Source organism: Gossypium arboreum, chromosome 7 (assembly GCF_025698485.1).
Source record: "Gossypium arboreum isolate Shixiya-1 chromosome 7, ASM2569848v2, whole genome shotgun sequence".
Lineage (NCBI taxonomy): Eukaryota > Viridiplantae > Streptophyta > Magnoliopsida > Malvales > Malvaceae > Gossypium > Gossypium arboreum.
This window is the reverse complement of record NC_069076.1, coordinates 88,349,208-88,369,286: the sequence shown is the minus strand read 5'-3', so window position 1 is coordinate 88,369,286 and position 20,079 is coordinate 88,349,208. Positions and strand designations below refer to the sequence as shown.

The 20,079-nt window shown below is 32.5% G+C and overlaps 2 protein-coding genes and 1 long non-coding RNA gene across 6 annotated transcripts in view; 2 read left to right on the top strand and 1 right to left on the bottom strand.

The window, feature by feature from the left end:
* Positions 1–20,079, top strand: part of LOC128295372 (uncharacterized) — a 92,350-nt gene that overhangs the window by 58,967 nt on the left and 13,304 nt on the right. The gene's annotated exons all lie outside the window — the stretch shown is intronic.
* Positions 7,991–11,584, bottom strand: LOC108469866 (NADH dehydrogenase [ubiquinone] flavoprotein 1, mitochondrial). Of its 4 annotated transcripts, none has more exons than XM_017770943.2 (3): positions 11,301–11,539; positions 9,046–10,511; positions 7,991–8,402 (listed from the first exon to the last, which is right to left on the bottom strand). In XM_017770943.2, the coding sequence occupies exons 1-2, from the start codon at positions 11,301–11,303 to the stop codon at positions 9,057–9,059; spliced, it is 1,458 nt and encodes a 485-aa protein (XP_017626432.1). In that variant the 5' UTR covers positions 11,304–11,539; the 3' UTR covers positions 7,991–8,402; positions 9,046–9,056. The 4 variants fall into 4 exon arrangements, with proteins under 4 accessions (XP_017626432.1, XP_052886806.1, XP_017626431.1 ...); XM_053030846.1 differs by having other exon boundaries at positions 7,991–8,388; XM_017770942.2 differs by having other exon boundaries at positions 7,991–8,311.
* LOC108467445 (SEC12-like protein 2) lies at positions 12,744–18,528 on the top strand. The gene is made up of 10 exons (XM_017768058.2): positions 12,744–13,145; positions 13,410–13,504; positions 14,562–14,712; positions 15,706–15,797; positions 15,956–16,052; positions 16,368–16,443; positions 16,537–16,657; positions 16,980–17,096; positions 17,189–17,256; positions 18,141–18,528. Exons 1-10 carry the CDS (start codon positions 12,864–12,866, stop codon positions 18,221–18,223), a joined length of 1,182 nt encoding a protein of 393 aa, XP_017623547.1. The 5' UTR covers positions 12,744–12,863; the 3' UTR covers positions 18,224–18,528.

Below are 20,079 nucleotides of genomic sequence, written 5' to 3'. Positions count from 1 at the left end.
AACACCCTTCACAAACATTTTATTCAAGTTATCAAAATCATAACATATTTAAAATAAGATTTACTCACTATTCCAAGCTTAACTCAAGGTTACAAAAGCTTTCTAAGTGGCTAATGGTCGATTTGAGACCAAAGGGTGAAGGTCCAAACCATCAGGAGCTCGTCATGACGTAACATAGCTTGTTACGACCTCGAGAGACTTCTTGTTGCGACGTGACTCTCTAACTTGGCTCGTCGCGACTTCAGAAACCCGACTTCGTGACCTCAATCCTAAAACCTTAAAACTTGTACATTTTGCTCCCTAACACCTGAAATCACTTCCTTATGCCATACATCTGACAATCAACCAATAACACATTTAAAATATACCATTTATCAACTTTAATAACTACTCAGATCAACATAAAAAAATTTCAAACATATTCATAAATGCCAAGTTTACAATGAAGATCATTATCCAATAAATTCATCCTTTAGATTCATCCACAACAATATCAATATAAGCCTATGTACATGCCATAAACTAATGCCAAAGATTCAAAATCACACCCTCTTCCAAAATTTGAGATGTGATGTAATGTGATGAGATGAGATTATATATTCACTAGAAAGCTTCAATTCGAGCTTTTATCACCTACGTGTTGAAAAATAATGCATTAAGCTTATAAAAAGCTTAGTGAGTACTCATGAATTTAAATCTTACCATTTTTTAAATAATAGTAACAATATTACTAATATAATTTCATGGAAATATCATTTATATCAAGAGATTATTCGATATATTTAACAAATTTATTAATACTTTAATTTACTATATTATCACTTCACGCTTTAACATAAATTGTTGCCGGAATTCACTTACCACATATCTTTCTTTAATACTTATTCCATTAATCTCTTATCTCTCTTTCTCAAGATTCTTTAGTCACTTACCAATTTTTTTGAGTTAATAGCATATAGTAATATATGCAGAAATAACACTATAATGCACCAAAGTGCAAAATCACTGAAATCTTAAGAGCCACTATCATTGATTTGCACCAAAGTGTCATTGTCATTATGCGCGTTGAAAATTTCCTAATGTCATGTCATTTATATCAAACAAGTTCCTATCTTGTCTACTTGGACATCTATATTAGCATTTTCATCATTGTCACTTAGTAATTAATAGCATATAAAACTTTACATCTTTGAAAATTTAGTCCTTAATTTCATAAAATCAATATTCATTAAATTAACACTTTAATATCACTTAAAATTAACTTCACTACCGTAATTACTTCCCTAAAATTTCCATAAATACTTTATTACACCTATCAAATTTTTGTCACTTTTATATCTAGTTTTCTTTGCATAAACTTTACTTCACTTTCTTTGTAATCTTTTCGATTTAGTCCCTACTAGTATATATTTTCATTAATCACTATCTTCTCACTTAGTATTCACTTCACTTCACTTCTATATTTCATTACACTTGAATATGTTATTTAAAACCTTAATACACTTAGTCACTTTTGTATATTTTACAATTTGGTCCTTTTAATATGAAATTCAAGTATTACTAGAGATTCACATTTTGTAATTAATTCATTAACACTTAACATTGTGTTTAAGCTATTTATCATAATATTTTATTTTACACTTAAACCTTTTTACACTTTTCAATTTAGTCCCTAATTCCATAAAATTTATTTTTCACTACATAATCACTTTAAATCAATTTTCTTTCATGTAACACTTCACTTGAGTAATTCTTTCTAATGTTTTTAGTACTTGTTGCCATTTCAAAGTATCTTGCCACCTAGTTCTTAACATTATGAAAATTAGCATAACACTTCACTCAAATTCACTATCACAATACACTTTAATTAAATAATTCATTATAATATCTTATTTCACATATAAAATTTTATGCACTTCACTTATCTTGTTTTAATTATAAATTTCACAAAATTTATAATTTAGTCCTTAGTATATGAAATATCATTATTTATTACAATTTCACTTTAACATCACTTTATATTTAATTCACTACTATTTCACACTTCAATTAAGCTTTCTATCATAATATTTTATTTCACATATTAAAATTATTTTACTAAATTACCAAAATTTCATAAAGTTTACATTTTAGTCTTTAAGTAATAAGAAATTCAAGGGTACTTACCTCTCTTCAACCTTTAATCACTTGTTTTTCACCTTTTTTCAACAATGGTCGATGTGAGTGAAAAAGAAAGATGGAGAAATTTCCATTATCTTTTTTTTTTCTTAACTATTAAGTAAATAATAAAATATCTTATATTAAAATACTCTTAACCAATCATTTCTCAACAGTTTTCATCCATAATCATTTTGCCCTTAATGATTCTCTACAACACCATCCTTGAATCATCACTTAATTTGGTAAAATTACGATTTAATCCCTCGTATTTTTTCACTTATTCAATTTGATCCTTGCTTACCAACTTCGTGTCACAAGAAATCATTTTATTTTCACTTTTGGTCCTTTAACTTTTACATATTTATATCTTAACCCCTTAAATTTTGAATAATTATACTTGAGCCCCAAAAATTTTTACATCTTTATGATTTGCTCCCTATTTTAAATTAATATATCATGATATACTTTTTAATTCAACTTTCTTTGGCATCCATCAACCTTTTCTTTATCACTTATATTCCTTATTTTGTTTTATTGAGAAATTCATTACGCATGATTCTCGCTTAATAATGCTTTTATAGCATAACGATTTTAAAGGTGTTACAATAAAAATAGAACCAACATCTCCTACATTGATTGTGATTCAACCTTCTTTTCCTAGAAGGCTTTTGGGAAATAAGAGCGAAAAAGACGATACAGAGTTCTTTGAGATTTTTCGCAAAAACAAGGTAAACATTCCATTACTAGATGCTATGAAAAATATGCATTTTTTTCCGAAAATTTTAAAGGATTTTATACCAACAAAAAGAACCCCACCAGTTTCAAAAAGGTAAGCATAGGAAGAGTGCATCCACTTTTATCAAGAATAAGACACCTCTCAAATGCTAGGACTCAAGTATGATTTCAATTCCATGTAAAATAGGTAATGTAGGCATTAAGAGAGTTATATGTGATTTGTGTTCATCTATTAATACAATGCCATTATCTATTTGCGAATTACTTAATGTCAGTCTTTTGAAAGAAATAAAGATTAACCTTTGATTGATGGACGGCCCTATAGTCTATCCAAACAGAATGTTGGAAAATGCTTTGGCTAAAGTTGACGACCTAGTATGTCCAACAAATTTCTATGTCATATATAGATAGATGACGATGTTTGTGCTTTTTCGACATATTATTAGGACACCAGTCAACTAATACAGTAACAATATGAGGAATGTTGTAACTTTTTTATCCACACATTGGATTTATAAATTAAAGTTTTAAATCAATATGATATTGTATCTTATTGATAAGTGCTAAAAGTAACATGTTTTAACCTCATTTTTAACACGTTTTTGGGTGATTATTCGATGTTAATTGTGAATTTTATACTCCTAATCCTTTAAATTCATGTTTTAATGCTTAATAGAGCACTTGGGAGAAAAAGGAGAAAAAAAGAACAAAAATCGGAGCATTGAAGTAAGCTACAGGAGTCATACGGGCTAAACCATTTTACACAGCTAGACCACATGGCTACGTGACCCACACAGGCATGCTGTAGGTCGTGTCGGTTTCATGGGATTGCATATCGAAAACAAAAAATCACGATTTTAGGTTTTTTGGGCATTCTAAGACGTATATATGACAAAAAAAAAAATGAGGGAGCCGTTAGAGAATACTGAAGAAAACAACTAGAAAAAAACCATTGAAGCCGACTTTGAAGCAGATTTCCGTCAAGATTGAATATTCTCAGTTGATTTCTTAGGAAGTTATCACGAGTCTCTTTATTTCTTTCGGTTATACTGTATCTTTGATGTTTTTATTTTCAAGCATGGACTAATTTTTTAAATACTTGGGAGATGAACCCTATGATGAATTATGTCGTTTGATTTTTATTTTACGCAATAAATATTTAGTTTCTTGTTCTCAACTATGCTTAATTATTAGTTTGATATTTCTAAAATATCATTTTTATTAATATAGTTTCAACCACTGAAAATTTTTAACTATTGAAAAGTTATTGTATCAAACAAATAATTAAAAAGTTTTAATTTATTCAAAATTTGATGTGCATATCTATACAATATAATAATAGAATTATTAAAATAATTATATAAAAGTGTGTAAAATTAAAATAGTTTATATATATATATAACAAGAGCTTGTAACAAGAGCTTGATTTGGTATTACATGGGTTTTTGTTTGGGTAAATTGCAAATTGGGGAGGAGATGTTAGAATTTGTGCTCTATATTTTAGCTCTTAGTCACTTCCTTATTTGGGTTGTTGGTATACATTAATTGTGTTGATTTAATTTCGTGTTTATTTTAATATTTTATATATTTGTTAAGATATTTTGTGTTTGTATGGTATTTAATGTATAAAATCATAAATTAATATATATTATTTTCAATTACGATTAAATTTGAGTTTTATTAATGAAGTTTGAGGCCATGAGCTCTTTAAGATCCTTGTTCGAATCTCATTTTATGTAAAATTTCGGTTTAGTTGTTAAATTTAAACAAACATAATTCAGCAGCTCCAATGCAACTTGAACTTGTAAATTTAATTAATTTTTATTAAAAATGTGATTTCAATTTTATCAAACGAATGAAATCCAAATATATTTCCAATCTGTTGGACGAATAATTAGTTTATCGACATCATGCATTTCTAGCTTAGATAACACATAATTTCCATGACTAGACAAACAATAAAAATATGATTAATTAGGTAAAAGAAAATTCCAATAAATCATCTCAATCTTCCTCAGCTACTAAAATTAATACATTGCGCTATATATACAATAGAGGTATAAATAAGCTCTACATATTTCCACCAGCTTAATTTCAATTAATTAGATATAAGAGATGTCATGGAATTTGGTTATATTTGCAGTAATCTTAATGTTTACAACTCGTTAGTTTCTAACTCTGTGTTGTGCCTGAACCTTAACTCATATGTTTGTTTAATATGATAAAAGTAGATGTGTGGTTGCAGATGCAGAGATGGTGGCGGAGGCAAGGGGACCTATCATTTCATTTAGATGCCATAGAAGTGAAGACTGTGGAAGTGTCTGCGCCAAATGCCCCACCTGCACTTGCCTCTTTCACCTTTGTACTTGCCCTACCGACCCTCCATGGCCATTATCATAATCTCATTTACTTCTCAGCAATAAATGATCACTCTGATCCTTTCTCATTGCAACAAGCTTTCAGATCTAATAATAATAACTCATGGGTATTGTTTCTTTTCTTCTGTTATTATTATTATTTTTTTTAAATTTTCCTTTTACCCTACATATTTCTTATTTTCTGTTTAATCAGTTGTTGAGAATGGCAGACAGCATGGAGGTCATGAAACAATTAGTGTGTTGTGAGGTTGTGGACATTCAAGACTATCGTTAATGTAAGAAACTTGGATACAACCTCATACTATAATTGTTTAAAGAACACTATGCTAAGAAGTTGGATTTTAGCTTTAGGCAGCATACAAACTCTCATCTCCTACTGAAACGCATTACTCCGTTGAAGCAAACTACGAAAGGTTACGATTTTGATTTCTTATTTATTATACTACAGAATATTATAATAAAAAAAAAGTCTGCGAAAAAGGAAGGAAAATCCCACTTAAATGTTAAAATAAATTTATTCAAAGGGCATATTGCTCACCTCTAAAGGCATCAACAATCGTCATTCCATAAAAAAGTAGTAAATTGCTTTAGCTGTTAAAACATTTGTTGTCCAAGTAACTGAATGACACTTTGAGATATAATTTATCAGCAAAGACGCATGGACGGTTTAAGCATGCCCCATTACTTAGAAGTTTAACATATATTACTGAAAAATTAATCTACATTACGGTAATCATAAGCAGTGTACTCAACTATTGATGAGATAATCAATTTCATCGTAAGAAATAGAACTAAATGTAAAACCAATACAAATTAAGTTTATTATAACTATCAGGCTAACATCATGTGACGGAGTTATCTTACAATTTATTATTATCAACCATTTATAGTAGCACTTTATCTCAAATTTTTTGCCAATAACTAATGACATATGAGTAGCACCATAATTTGATATCTTTATGATCGAGTGCAATGTCCAAAATGTCGGTATAAGTTCAAAAGCTTGCGAATTACTGTAATTTTAGTAAAAAAAAATACAAGTAAATTTTCGTTTCAAATAAATGTCCATTTTATAATCTTTCTTTCGATTGGGAGACAATTGTTATATATAAATATATTAACCATAATGGGAATCCATACCAAAGTCCCTTTACATACATTTCTTGGTATCACTAACAACTCTCCGTCCTATAAAAATCTAAACCGCGCCATCTTTTTCTCGCTAATTCTCCATTGTTGATCTTTTGTATCAACAATAACATTAATAGGTAATCACTTTGACATGATGTAAGAGTACCAAACTCAAAAAGAATATATAAGAATTTTTTCATTATATTTAAATTTTAAAATAATTAAGGTTTGAAATTTATAATTGCTCTGTGTTTTCTGTGTGGGTTTTATTTGTTCAGACTTTAAATACATTTTGGTATATTTGTACTTTTAATATTGACATACAATGCTGGTTTGGGAAATATATATTTATATTACTAATAGTAAAATTGATTTGATGAGATCAAATAACCAATAAATTTTATAGCTTTTATATTTTTTCTATAATTTTTATAATTCTTTACAAATTTTCTATAATTTTTATAAGCATCAATATATTCTATTTTTTTTAGATTTTTATATATTTTCAACAAAATTTAAGTGATGATATAGCAAAATCGTAAATTGTCATGTCATCACCTCGTAATGATGTTAAAAAGGACTAAATTATTAAGATAAAATCCAATTTGAGGATTAATATGGACCAAAAAGAAGTTTTGAGAGTAAATTAAAAAAAAGTTTTCAAATTTAGGAATTAAATGTTCTTTATCCTTTTTGAAGATATAAAATTTTTAATTTTATTTTTATTTTTAATGCAAAGAGTAAGGTCCAATTAAAGAAATATTACAAACAATAAGGGCTAAAAAGATAGTTTCTATTACTATTAAAATATTTTACATCATTTTGGTGTATTTCATCACATTACTAGTACAAGGTTAAAACTTAAAATGAGACATGTTTCGTGTCAAATTCGAACTCAAAAATTCTTACAACGCATTTGGTTCATTATAACAAAATAAGACTATAATGAAATAGAGCTATAATTAAGTTGTAATTGAATGGAATAAAATCTAAATATTGCATTTTTGGTTGAATAGAATAGGTCAGGAATAGATCAAAAACACAACTTCTATCTTTAAAAATAAAAAATATTTTATTTATATTATAAATATATAATAAAAGTATTTAAATAAAATATATATTAAATTAATATATAATAAAATATTTAAATAAAATATATTATTAATATATAATAAATATTTTTTAAGCTGTTGCTGCAAATTTTGAGGTTTTTCTCTTTTTTCTTGTAAAAAATTCTAACCATACTGTTCTTGGAACCATCGGAGATCATCCGCATGACACAAATTTGATGAAGAAGAATAACAGTAAGAAAACGATGGACATAATTGGAATAAAAAAATCGCTATTACTGCTGAATTGTCTATTCTTACCACTAACCACAAAATATGGATTCAGCAAATTTGTTGAATAAACAAGGAACGGCATTCCATGGAATGGAAGGAATGGAATAGCAATTCCCTCCAACCAAACGCGCTGTTACTGCTTAAACTCGCGGGATTACACCCGTAGCTCCAGCACAAGCACCCAAGCTATTTTGCTGATGCATATTTTTATTCTATTCATTTCAGCACATGATACAACTTCAATTTTATATCTTAGAAAACATTTATTTTTATCCTTTTGCGACATCTATGATATAGCAAAATACATATATCATAATATGTTGCGAACAGAAAAATTACAGATAATGGGCCAAAAAGAAAATGTTGTGGATGCTATGAGAAACAAAACAAGTACCCACCCCGGCCAGACAATAGAGACGTTCATTATTTTCTAAAACAGTGAAATGTTGTTAACACAACAGCTTAGCAGAAACCAAATAGTACACTACACTACCAGACCACCAGATTCCTGAGTAACCTATGCTCCAAGTTTCAAGTACTTCCAATTTTACTCCATAGTATCCACTTTTGCACGTGTAATACCCCAACATAGAATGAAACAACTTGTCAATAAGAAAACTTCAGATGGTAGCCTGCTAGAACTGATTTATATGCGCTGTAAGAACATGCATAGGATACAAAAACAGGTAATAGGTACTTTATCCTACTCATTTCCATGGCTTAAAAAGAGGGAGCTAAATGTTATGCACATAGGACTAAGGATGCACTACCTAATTAAAATTGTTTCCTATATGCCATTTTCCATTTGGAAATAACTAAACTTGATATGGATATATCTTATGCCTCCATCCTTTGCTTTTCTTCCAACTTATTTCTTTCAAATTCTTCTAACAAAATCATTGTCTAGCAACCAGAAAAACAGATACTAATTAATAAAGAGAATATGAACGGTTCTTTTGACCTTTTTTAAGTGACCAGGCAACTATTGGTAGGTTGCCACTGCCAGATGATAAGGAAAAACTAAAATGAAATCCTTAAGGACATTAAAAGAAATAAGTTAATTCATCTACAGGCGTTGTACAAGCCAGCACCTTATTTTTTCTTCTCATGAAATTATTCATGAGTATACCAGGGTACAGTTTGTTGTGAAAGCATGCATCCATAGAAACGAGCATTTTCACATAACGAAATGGAAATTGATAACTAAAATGCCAAATCAAGCACGTTGAGAGTACTTCATATTTTGGAAGAAAAAGATGCACTAACAAACTGAAAGTCAAAAAGATGCCAGAAGCAACCTGAGCAGAAATTACGCAGAAGCCTCGAGCAACTCCCTTTCTGCACGCTCCCTAATCCTTCTCTCGAGCTCTGGCCTAAAATGCCGTATTAGACCCTGCACAGGCCAAGCTGCTGCATCACCTAAAGCGCAAATTGTGTGCCCTTCAATCTGCTTGGTCACCTCCTGAAGCATGTCAATCTCTTCCAACTTTGCATTCCCAACTTTCAATCTTTCCATGATCATCCATAGCCATCCAGTCCCTTCTCTGCAGGGCGTGCACTGTCCACAACTCTCGTGCTTGTAGAAGTACGAAAGCCTCGCAATTGCATCTACAACATCAGTTGACTTATCCATCACAATTACTGCAGCAGTTCCCAGTCCTGACTGGACAGCCTTGAGTGCATCATAATCCATCAGGACATCATCACATATGTGCTTGGGTAAAAGTGGAACAGATGAACCTCCTGGTATTACTGCAAGTAAATTGTCCCATCCACCTCTGATGCCTCCGCAGTGCCTCTCTATCAACTCCTTAAGTGGTATACTCATCTCCTCCTCAACTGTGCAAGGCTTGTTGACGTGACCTGAGACACAAAACAATTTTGTCCCAGAATTGTTCTTCCTCCCAAAACTGGCAAACCACTCAGGACCACGTCTCAATATTGTGGGAGAAACAGCCACCGTCTCCACATTTGTGACAGTGGTGGGACAGCCATATAACCCAGCATTAGCAGGGAAAGGAGGCTTCAATCTAGGTTTTCCTTGTTTTCCTTCAAGGCTCTCTAGAAGTGCTGTTTCTTCACCACAAATATAAGCACCGGCACCAAAATGGATGTGAACGTCAAAATCATAACCAGAACCACATGCATTTTTGCCCAACAGTCCAGCTTCGTATGCTTCTTTTCTAGCTATTTCAAGGTTTTTACGTTCATTCACATATTCACCCCTGATGTAGATATAAGCAGCTGTAGCTCTCATCCCAACCCCAGCAATCAAGCAACCCTCCAATAGTTTGTGTGGATCGTGCCGCATGATTTCCCTGTCTTTACAGGTTCCAGGTTCACTTTCATCAGCATTGACAACAAGATAAGAAGGACGGCCATCAGATACTTTTGGCATAAAAGACCATTTGAGGCCTGATGGAAATCCAGCACCACCACGTCCTCGGAGTCCAGATTTCTTCATTTCATTGACAATCCAATCAGCACCCTTGAGTACTAAATCCTTGGTTCTATACCAGTCACCACGTTTCATGGCACCTTTGAGAAAAGGATCATGCAACCCATATAAGTTGGTGAAAATACGATCTTCATCTTTTAAACCACCAAAATGGGTTTTTTCGGGTGGTGGTGGAGGGGATGCCTGTGGAGCACCAGCAGTTGTTGCTCCTTGAGTACTAAATGATCTAATGCCTAGTTTCCACCTCTCACTGCTGGCTCTGAACATTGCTGCCCTTTGCAAGGAAAGGATGCCCTTTATGGGTGCCTATGCAAAGAAAAAAAACAACCAATCATAACGACTTTGTTCTTTTTCATTAAACGTTTTCCCAAAGACTTTAGGACATAACAAATCAATTTCTTAGCTTCCATGAAATGATACAATTATTAGAAATAAATCTAACAAATACTCAAAAACACTCGAGAAGAAAACAATAGCAAATTTCAAGTAAGAAACATGTTTGAATGAAACACCTGAAACTGGAAAAGCCTACGAAAACGGTCCTAGAGGAATAATGAAGGGACAATCGGATGCTAATAATACACTCGGTGCAGCTAGTGCAACCAAAAATAAAAGAAAGAAACTAACATAAGACCCATCAACTTCGATACAAATTAATCAGACCATGAAATCTTGTCAGACCTCTCTGAAAAATTACTTCCTTGATGCCAAAATACGAGCCACATCCAATTTTGAAGCAATTAAAAAAATTCCTATTTCCTCGATAATCGCCTCAACTGCGTTTCACTGAGGCATGTAAATGAACAATGAGATAATAAAATCTAGACCAACCAAAATTAATTTCATAACCTTACAACAACAATCCAGCTTCTTTAAGCTTAGTTTCTAGCAAATCAGGACTAAAATTTTCTCTTCTGTGCATTCATTTTCCACTAGCATAATCGCAACCAGACAAAAGATGAAGAAAGAAAAAAAAAACAGATTGGATCTAGAAGTAAACGCGAACCATCATTTCACGATCGGAAAACAGATGAATAGACGATAAAGGCGACGCAAGTGAAAACCGAGAAGAGAGAGTTTGGAAATGAAGCGTACCATAGCGTAAAATGTTGCAGATGTTCGTTGACACTGCGCGATTCGACTCGACTGCAAAATCAGAAATAATGGCGGAGGGGGAAAAAAGGAATAAATGGGGAGTTCAATAGTTGGGTATGGTATCTAGTAACAGGGAAATCAAAATGTTTATTTTATCAAGGGACTGGCAATTTAAATCCGGGATTCGGATACCCTACTCCTTCTCCCAGTTTGGATATTAGGATTTGGATTTAAAAATTTGCGGATAGAAATTCCAAAGGAGGACCCGGATGTAAAACTAAATCATTTTGTATATTTCTACAATCATTTTGTATATATTTCTAATATGAATATTTTAACAATTTAACAATCATATTTAATATACAATTTAATAATTATATCTAATATTCCAATCATGCATGTTAAATTACTGATATTTTTTGGTACAGTGACAAAAATATTATGTTATGAGAATGAGAATTTGGGTTAATAAATATATATAGTATATGATGAGAGATATTAAATTTATTCGAAAATTTATATACATATCAAGTACAATTATACTGATAAATTTAATAGTTAAATTGTTAAAATATTAATCATACAAAAATATATAAATGGGTGTAAAATGACTTTAGTTTTATATGTGGATCCTTCCCAATTCCCAATTCCTAATTCTTAATCTAAATTTGAGTTTAACTAGATTACCTTGAGTTTGTTTAAAAGTACTTGGTTATCTAAAATATTTTTTAATCTAATTACTATGGAACTTGTATTAGTTTATGCTTACATGGCACTGCAAATAATCATACGGTGGCACTTGAAAACGCCTTATTATAAAATGGTGGACATAAATAAAAAATATTAAAATATATAAGTAATAAATCTGAACAAATAGTTCTCTAGGTTCATTTGAATCTAGATAACTTTTATCCAAATTCATTTGATATGTGTTTTTTAGTAATTTTATATATTTTCATTTTAATAAAACATCAAATTATTTATATTATTATGAATTTAGATAAATAATTATTTAAATTTATTTTAAATATGACTTTGCATAGAATAATTAATATTGAGTAAACTTCTACCATAATAAAAATGAGATAAAGCATAAAATCTAGATACCGACGAAAAAGCTTAAAAGAAGAAAAATGAGAAAGTATTGCAAAGAAAAATAAGGTAACAATTAAAAATCATTAAAAGAAGAAAAGAATAGTGGTGATAGAGAGAATGTAAAAGAAAATAAAAAAATAATTTAATTTAGTTTGATTTTTATAATTTAATTTAATTTAATTTAATTAATGTAAAAATGTCAAAATGATAGACTAAAAAATCTTTTTAAGAAACGAAGCAATTTGAGTAACGGATTATAATTTAAATACCATGAAGTTTAGGTATCCACTTGAAAATAATATATAATTTAAGGATTATATTGTAATTTAACCCTAATTAAAAAATGAACGGCTGCCATTCCTGCGTTCTGATACATTGGTCAATATTTTAAAAAAGACAGTATACACAGGTAACAGCAGTAGCAAGTAAAAGCCTAAATCCTCCTTTGTTCTAACGCAAATTTGAATCATGACAGAGACCTCCTCCGATCTCCAAAAATACGGCGTGCCGTTTTACGGAGCCGGATGGGTTCCTTACAACCACATCAAATCCAAGCTCGCCTCACAAGAAAAGATTGAAGAGGATAAGAAAGAAGAAAAAGATCCAACTCCATCCAACGATGACGAGATCACTACACCCCTAAACTACGTTGTTCTCGCTGGCGGTGGCGGTGAAGGCCGTAGTGGCATTCCCAATGCAATCGTTGTTTCCCACGTTAATTTCACCTCCAATTCTCTCTCCGATCAACCTGTAAGTAGATTTCGAGGATTTCAATTTAGAAATTATTGGAATATTTTTAGATCTTTGGTTGACGATTCTAGAAGTATGAAATCTAGATCTTGTAGTTCATTTATTTTGAATTAAGGAAATGTCCTTAAATTCTGATTGTAAGCAACTACTAATTTTTTCCTCTTTCGCACAAGGAATATACTAATGTAATATATTTTTAGATAAATTTTTTAATATGTGTGTGTCTGTGTGTTTTCTGTTTTTTTTTTTTTTTTTTGTGTTAAGGTGGTTAAGCATGAAACTGGTTCTGATTTGCCTTATCGAATGACTGTTCATCCGCATGGAGATGGCATTATCTGTGCATTTCAACAGAGCTGCAGGTTTTTTCTTTTATTCTTTTCTTTGTTGACTCATTTTTTCTTCTTTCTGTTAATTTGCTTTTCAAATTAGGCATCTATGACATAATATAGCTCAGGTCACTTAGTTTGTTAAGGAAAATATGAACTTGAGAATCCTTGGAGGATTTTAAAGCGTTGTGCTTTAGTTTTCTGAATGATTGATAGACGTAAAGCATTCTCCTACGTTTTAACCAAATAATTTTCACTATTGACAAGAGGTGCTATTCTTTCTTCACGTTGCTTTGTCTAAATTACCTCAAAGCCAGTGCGTCACAAGTGTTTCTAAATATCGGGGATTTTGGAAGAAGAGAATGAAATTTTCTTGTTCTAAGCAGGAAAAAATGCCTGAAATAGTTTGTTCTTCAGAATGTGCCCAAAAAAAGTTTTTTTTTTTTTTCAAATCAATTTCTTCATCATATTTTCAACCATTCTATATATATATATATTGCCTGAAATAGTTTGTTCTTCAGAATGAGCCAAAAACATAAAAGATTAAAATCAGTTTCCTCATCATATTGGCAACCATTCTATTTAATGCACAACTTCTCATCTCTTTTTCTATGAAGTTCTAATGTTATTATTTTTAACTCTGGTACATAGTTCTTGAGAGAAACCTCAAATCTTTTAGTTATGTTTATTAACAATTTTTACACGTGAGGGAATGGAATCACCTCTTTGTTAAGAGGTGGAAGCAGATTGCTCTCAGAATACGACTGTCTTGGAGGTAACATTATTACTCTGGCTTTATTGCATACTAGAAATGGAAAAGGAAGGCTAGTAACATAGAAGTGGAACCATATTATAAAGGTGTACCTGAAGTTATGCTAGCTTATGATCAAGGAGTTTATAGTTAGTTTTGACGATCAGATAGGAATTTCTTGTGTAAATGGTGCTGCAAAACCTTGGTTGTGGTTATTTGTGTGCTCCTTTTTAGTGACTCACTTCTAATATATATCCTTGTTATTATTGTGTTCTATAGTTAGTTTTGTCATTGCTAGTAGTTTAAGGAATATCACGCATCATTTTTTTTTGTCTTCAGGTTGTTTGAGTGGAAAGAATCTAACGGAAATGAAGCCCACAAACTGGGTGTCAAGGTATCAGAGAAAGTTCTGATCCAGTTAGAGGATGTTGGGCAACAGTTGGCACTGACATTTAATAGTGAGGGTTCTGTACTGGCTGTTGGTGGTGAGGTAGAGTGTCCCTCCCATTTTTCAATTTGTTGGATTAAGTTTGTTGCATTATTCATCACTAACCAAAGGGGGAAAACTATTGCACTTGCTATTGCACAAATCATCTGAAAATGATGCAAAAGTCGAGCCGCACATTTTCCTATAAAATTAAAGAGCATATGCATATTGGCATATGATGAATCACATTCGGCAACAGGCAGCAAGGTTATCTTCATGGTTAGGCTTGGGTTTTGAAAAGATATATTGACACCAGAGCTATTACTTTATGGTATTTTTTTATTTCAGTTTTATTTACTAATTATTAGACATATGAGTGGATAGCTAGGATTATAACTTATAAGTTATCTCTAGAGATTTAATCTAGGCTATGATTAAATTATTATTTGTAAACCCGCTTATAAATAAGCTGTAAAGTAGATTTATGGCCACCTTATGATTTTCTTTAATTAATAGACTTTATAAACTAGAGTTTTTTTTTATAACCCTACGTTTTTCTAGAGTTCTGACTTCTATCTTACACATTTTCATCCTTTAGTTCTATTGGTTTGCTGTTCTTTTCTTCCTAAACCACACCATTATGATGATGGAATATCAAAATAAGTTTAACTTGACAATGAGGGGCGGGGGGAATAGTGAGAGAAACAAAGATATTAACGTCACCAGAATGTATGACAATTTATTGACCTTTATTTTGTACCCTTTCCAGTAGCGTCCTTGTTTTTCTTTTTGGTGCCATGGTGGAAGTGATAGATTATACTGGGGATTTCATATTTCAGACTTGCCTACCCATTAAAAGGCAGATAATAGCAAGTTATAGGATCTTACTTTTTTGTCAACTTTTGGATTGAAGGGCCAACTGTTTCCATATCTGTCTCTTAGTTTCACTTTCTCAATTCACCATTTTGTGCCTAATGCATTATACCTTTCTTTTAAAAGGAAATAAAAATTGTGCAGCAATATGCGATATGATGCTCTGATTTTGCTGCAGTACAGGATGGCAGTTTAAGGGTTTTCAAGTGGCCTAGCATGAAAATAGTTCTCAATGAAGCCCAGGCTCATTCATCTGTTAAGAACTTGGATTTTAGGTTTGTGCCTGTTATATTAACAAATATATATATATTTCTGAACCTGCAAACTTTGTTTGCCATGCTTAAGCTTTAAAGGGAGGGGTTGTCAAAGCAGAGGAAACTTCATCTCCTTAGTAATCAACTTGTTGCTGACATATCGACCGTTTGTATTGCAGCTGTGATGGAAAATTTCTTGTGTCACTGGGAAGTGGCCTTTGTAGGATTTGGGATGTAACTTCGTCAAAAGTTGTTGCTTCTCTGGCAAAGGGAAATGTGAGTGAATGAATCAAAGTTTTTTAATAAGTGAAGCTTTTCTTTAGTTATTACGAGTTTTGCCGCTGTTAGCACTAGCTTTTCTCGCTATTGTCCATATTATTAGCTTTATGTGCATACCTCTCTGTCTTTGATGTTGTAAAAAGAAGCGTTATGCAACCATCTAATAATTTAGTGAAATAGCTGAAGCCTTTTTTCAGATTTCTTGCAGACATTAAATGATAAGGGAATTTTCAATCTTTTCTGATGATTAAAGTTGATGATTCTTCTCTGTATTGGGTTTCAACTGGTTTATTTTGTTCACATGAACTACAGGATGAGGTTTTTGCCTTCTGCAGATTTTCTCAAATTAATGATAAGAATCCACATCTGTATATTGCTGCAGTCACAGGTAAATATTTATTATTTGACTCTGCTTTTCTGTGTCGTAAAAGAAACCCTGCTTTTAGTTTTAAATTTTAACATCATTACTTCATCTTGACAGACTATGGTGGAAGTATTTTAACATATAACACAACCACATGGAAAAGAATTCGCTCAAGCCGAGTAGTCCGGGAAGCTATCTCTGCGTTCAATGTCTCGTCTGATGGGAAGTTCCTTGCAGTGTAAGAATTATTACTCTCTTATCTTCTAGTTATAACATACTGAAAAAGTTCTAAGTACAAGTATTAGTAAGACCCATTATGAGCTCTCCTCCTAAGACCTCTCTGGTGCTGACTGTATTAGATGATTATCCTGCCTGTTTCCCCTTCCAACTTTTCTATTTTGTTCTAGATTGTTTATGGCCTTATGGCTTATTGCATGGGGTTTCAACTTTAGACTTCTATATCCGTATTGTCAATAAATACCTCTATTGTAGTCTTGAAACTCCGCCAGCCTTTGCATTTCAGAAAATTAATAATTTTTCTTTATCTGGTTTACATGCAGTGGAACAGTCGGAGGAGACCTTTTTATCATAGATTCTGCCAATATGCGGGTTCAGATGATGGTTAAAAAAGCTCACCTTGGTTTGGTTACAGCATTGACGTTCTCCCCTGATTCAAGGTTGTACACAATATATCTGTTTTATAATTTATTCTCTGCAGTACCCCTTGTTAGAATAAGTATGATATTGAGGAATGCAATTTTGAATATAGGGCTTTGGTTTCTGCATCACTGGACTCAAGTGCTAGGTTGACCCCAATCAAGGACAAGACGAGTAGTGGTACATGCCTTTTCCTGATTTTCTGGTTTTGTTGACTCAAAAGATGCATATTCACTTTGTTGGACTGAAAGTGGCTGCCACACTGCAGCCTCATGCCCATGCCATCTATAAACTGATTTGCCCTCTTCGGGGACCTATCTTTTCCAAATCCATATCATATGAGCATCCTAATTTAAGATTGACTTCTATTAACTCAAAGGGACATTTGAAAACCATTGAACTTTGTGCTCGTTAGTCTCCCAGTTTCAAACATTCTTTGAGACCCATGGATGACACAGTTCATATGAATGAAATGAAATGAAATATAATGCAAACTTTGATATAATCAAGAAGGCAAGTCAAACTATTGCCTTAGGTAATGTCCTGACCTAACCACCGATGCAATTGATTCAGTGGTAAATGTACTTATGTCTCCTGCCTATGAGATTTGGGTTTCAAGCAGCACCATGGATGCTTGAGGCTAAACCTATTTCTCTCTGCCCTGTCGCCAAAGGGTTGTTACATTGACATGACTATCTATATACCTATTTTCCAACTGAAAAAATGCCCTGATCTAGCTTGGAATGACATAAATCTAGTATATATTTTTGTTTATTTTTTAAACTAGTTATTGTTTTGTTTAGATAAATAAAAATCTTGTTTAATAGAGGATGTAAAATTTGGTTGGTTGTGGGAAACAAGAAAACACAATGTCTGTTTCTCATACATGGCAGGAAAACAACCAAAATATAATCTAAATAAACTATCAAAGAGAATAATTTCCTGTCCAAGCTTAGATGTGCAGTGCTGGCTTAGCCAATTTTGCTATACTATATTTTAGACTTAGGAAATTCATTTCCCGCATAAAAAGCTCTAATTGCTTTATATTTTATTTAATTTTACAGGTGGAATGACATGGATGATCATATTAATGGTGCTACTTGCAATTGCTGTGTACTTTATGAAGGAGAAAGGAATTATACCCTAATGCAGGCCTGCTAAAATTGCAATCGAAGATTTGACCATTGTGTTAAAACTTTTGAAATTGCTTGTGGCAAACTTTACATAGATTCTTATCACTGTTCAGTCAACTTAAAAATGTGATATGGATTTCTGATTTAAATAGTCTAATCAGCTGACTGCTTCATTCCCACTTCCTGCCTAATCAGTATCCTCTGTCATAGCTCATGCTATCTTGCAATTTTTTTTCCCTTCGATCCATTGGTACTGACTTCTAGAGTCTGTAAAAGAAATTTGACAGGTTGAAAATAGTGCGAATATTTGTATACTCAATTTACGTCTAATGCGTATTCATGATTTTTAGAGTTTATTGTCAAGTTGTTTATGCTTTTAAAATTGGTATTGATATCCAATGTTACGGTACACAACAATCAAATGGAGGTTGGGGAAGTGGGAAATGGAGATTGGACACATTGGCTCCTACAAATCTCCACTCGAGCATGGTTTCCTAAGCCATCACTACCATGGAGTCCTGTGCTTGCACATTTTTTATGGGAATTACGGGTTGTTCAAAATAACATTATTTTTCACTCCAGATATTATCCACGCACATTCGAATTTCGAAGATGCTAGCGTGTTCCTGATCCATGCGTTTTTGGCTGATATAAGAAAACCTCTGCATGAATCTTGCTGAAACTACGCTAGGAAGCCCCAATGAAAGGATGGCTCAGCCTTAACCAACGGCGGGGCCGGCGCTCTCATTAGATATAAAAATGGTTGATGGCTCATAGGGTTAGAGTCTTACCAACATGTCCCTCATGCTTAAAACCTGAACTTTGGCGATTTAGAGAATGAACTTGCGAAATTTTGAAGATGAGATTGATGCAACTATTGTTATCAGTCCATTATGTATCAACTCATAATATGTTGTTATCTTCTATTGCAGGACACTACTATCGAGATTGGAAGAGAAAACGTTCAAGTATATTTTCGAGAGAAGAATAGATGTGCAAATGCTCTTTTCCGCCTAGGAAGTAGTTTTAATTTCCTTATGTTGTTTGTTGGATGTAAACTCCGAACATTGATCGTTTGTGCATTGGTAATGTGCCACCATCGGACCTTTCCCCTCTTTTGATGGCTGATGCTTACCGGATATTCTATATTTTACTGTTGGTTAATTTTCTCCGTCATATTGTGAGAAAAGCTTGCTCTGTCAATAACCTTCGACTCAACAATGAAACATATGTTTTTTTCAGTCAGCCAATATCAGATTTAGAGCTGATTGCTAGCCCCCCTCATTCCTCTTCCACTCACCGTCTCTTCTTCTTACTTACCCCTCCAACCACCCCATCTCCTTTTCTTGGGGTTTGCTCCCTCTTTTGTTGGCTTTCCACCGTATTTTTTTGGAATGAGGAGGTCCTCACTTTGGGAATAATGAAATTTTTCTCTAGTCAGTGGTGACCCGTTTTGTCAAGTTCGTGATGCTCGTTTTTGTTTACGCATGATCTGACGATTTTTATTGATCTAAGAGGTCCAGATTCCAGTGGAAAGAATAAGACTATTGTAAGTGGATAAAATACACTAATTCCCGAAGTTTTGATCTGATGGCTGAATCCTGCTGAAGAAATTTGTGTTCATGATGTTAGTGTTTTCATAGGTGCTTTCCTACTTTACGGTGTATTGAGAAAATTAAAGAGAATTTGAGAGTGGTTGAACTCAAGAGAACTAAACTTCGTTACTTTTTTTTGTGCTAAAGAAGAAGAAAAGCAAATTATTTTACATCTCTTTTAGTAGGCAGACGAAAATGTATAAACATCAAACAAGCACAATATTCGCAGAACCGAAGTGAATCCTAACAGTTTATTTGGATACATCATTATGAAG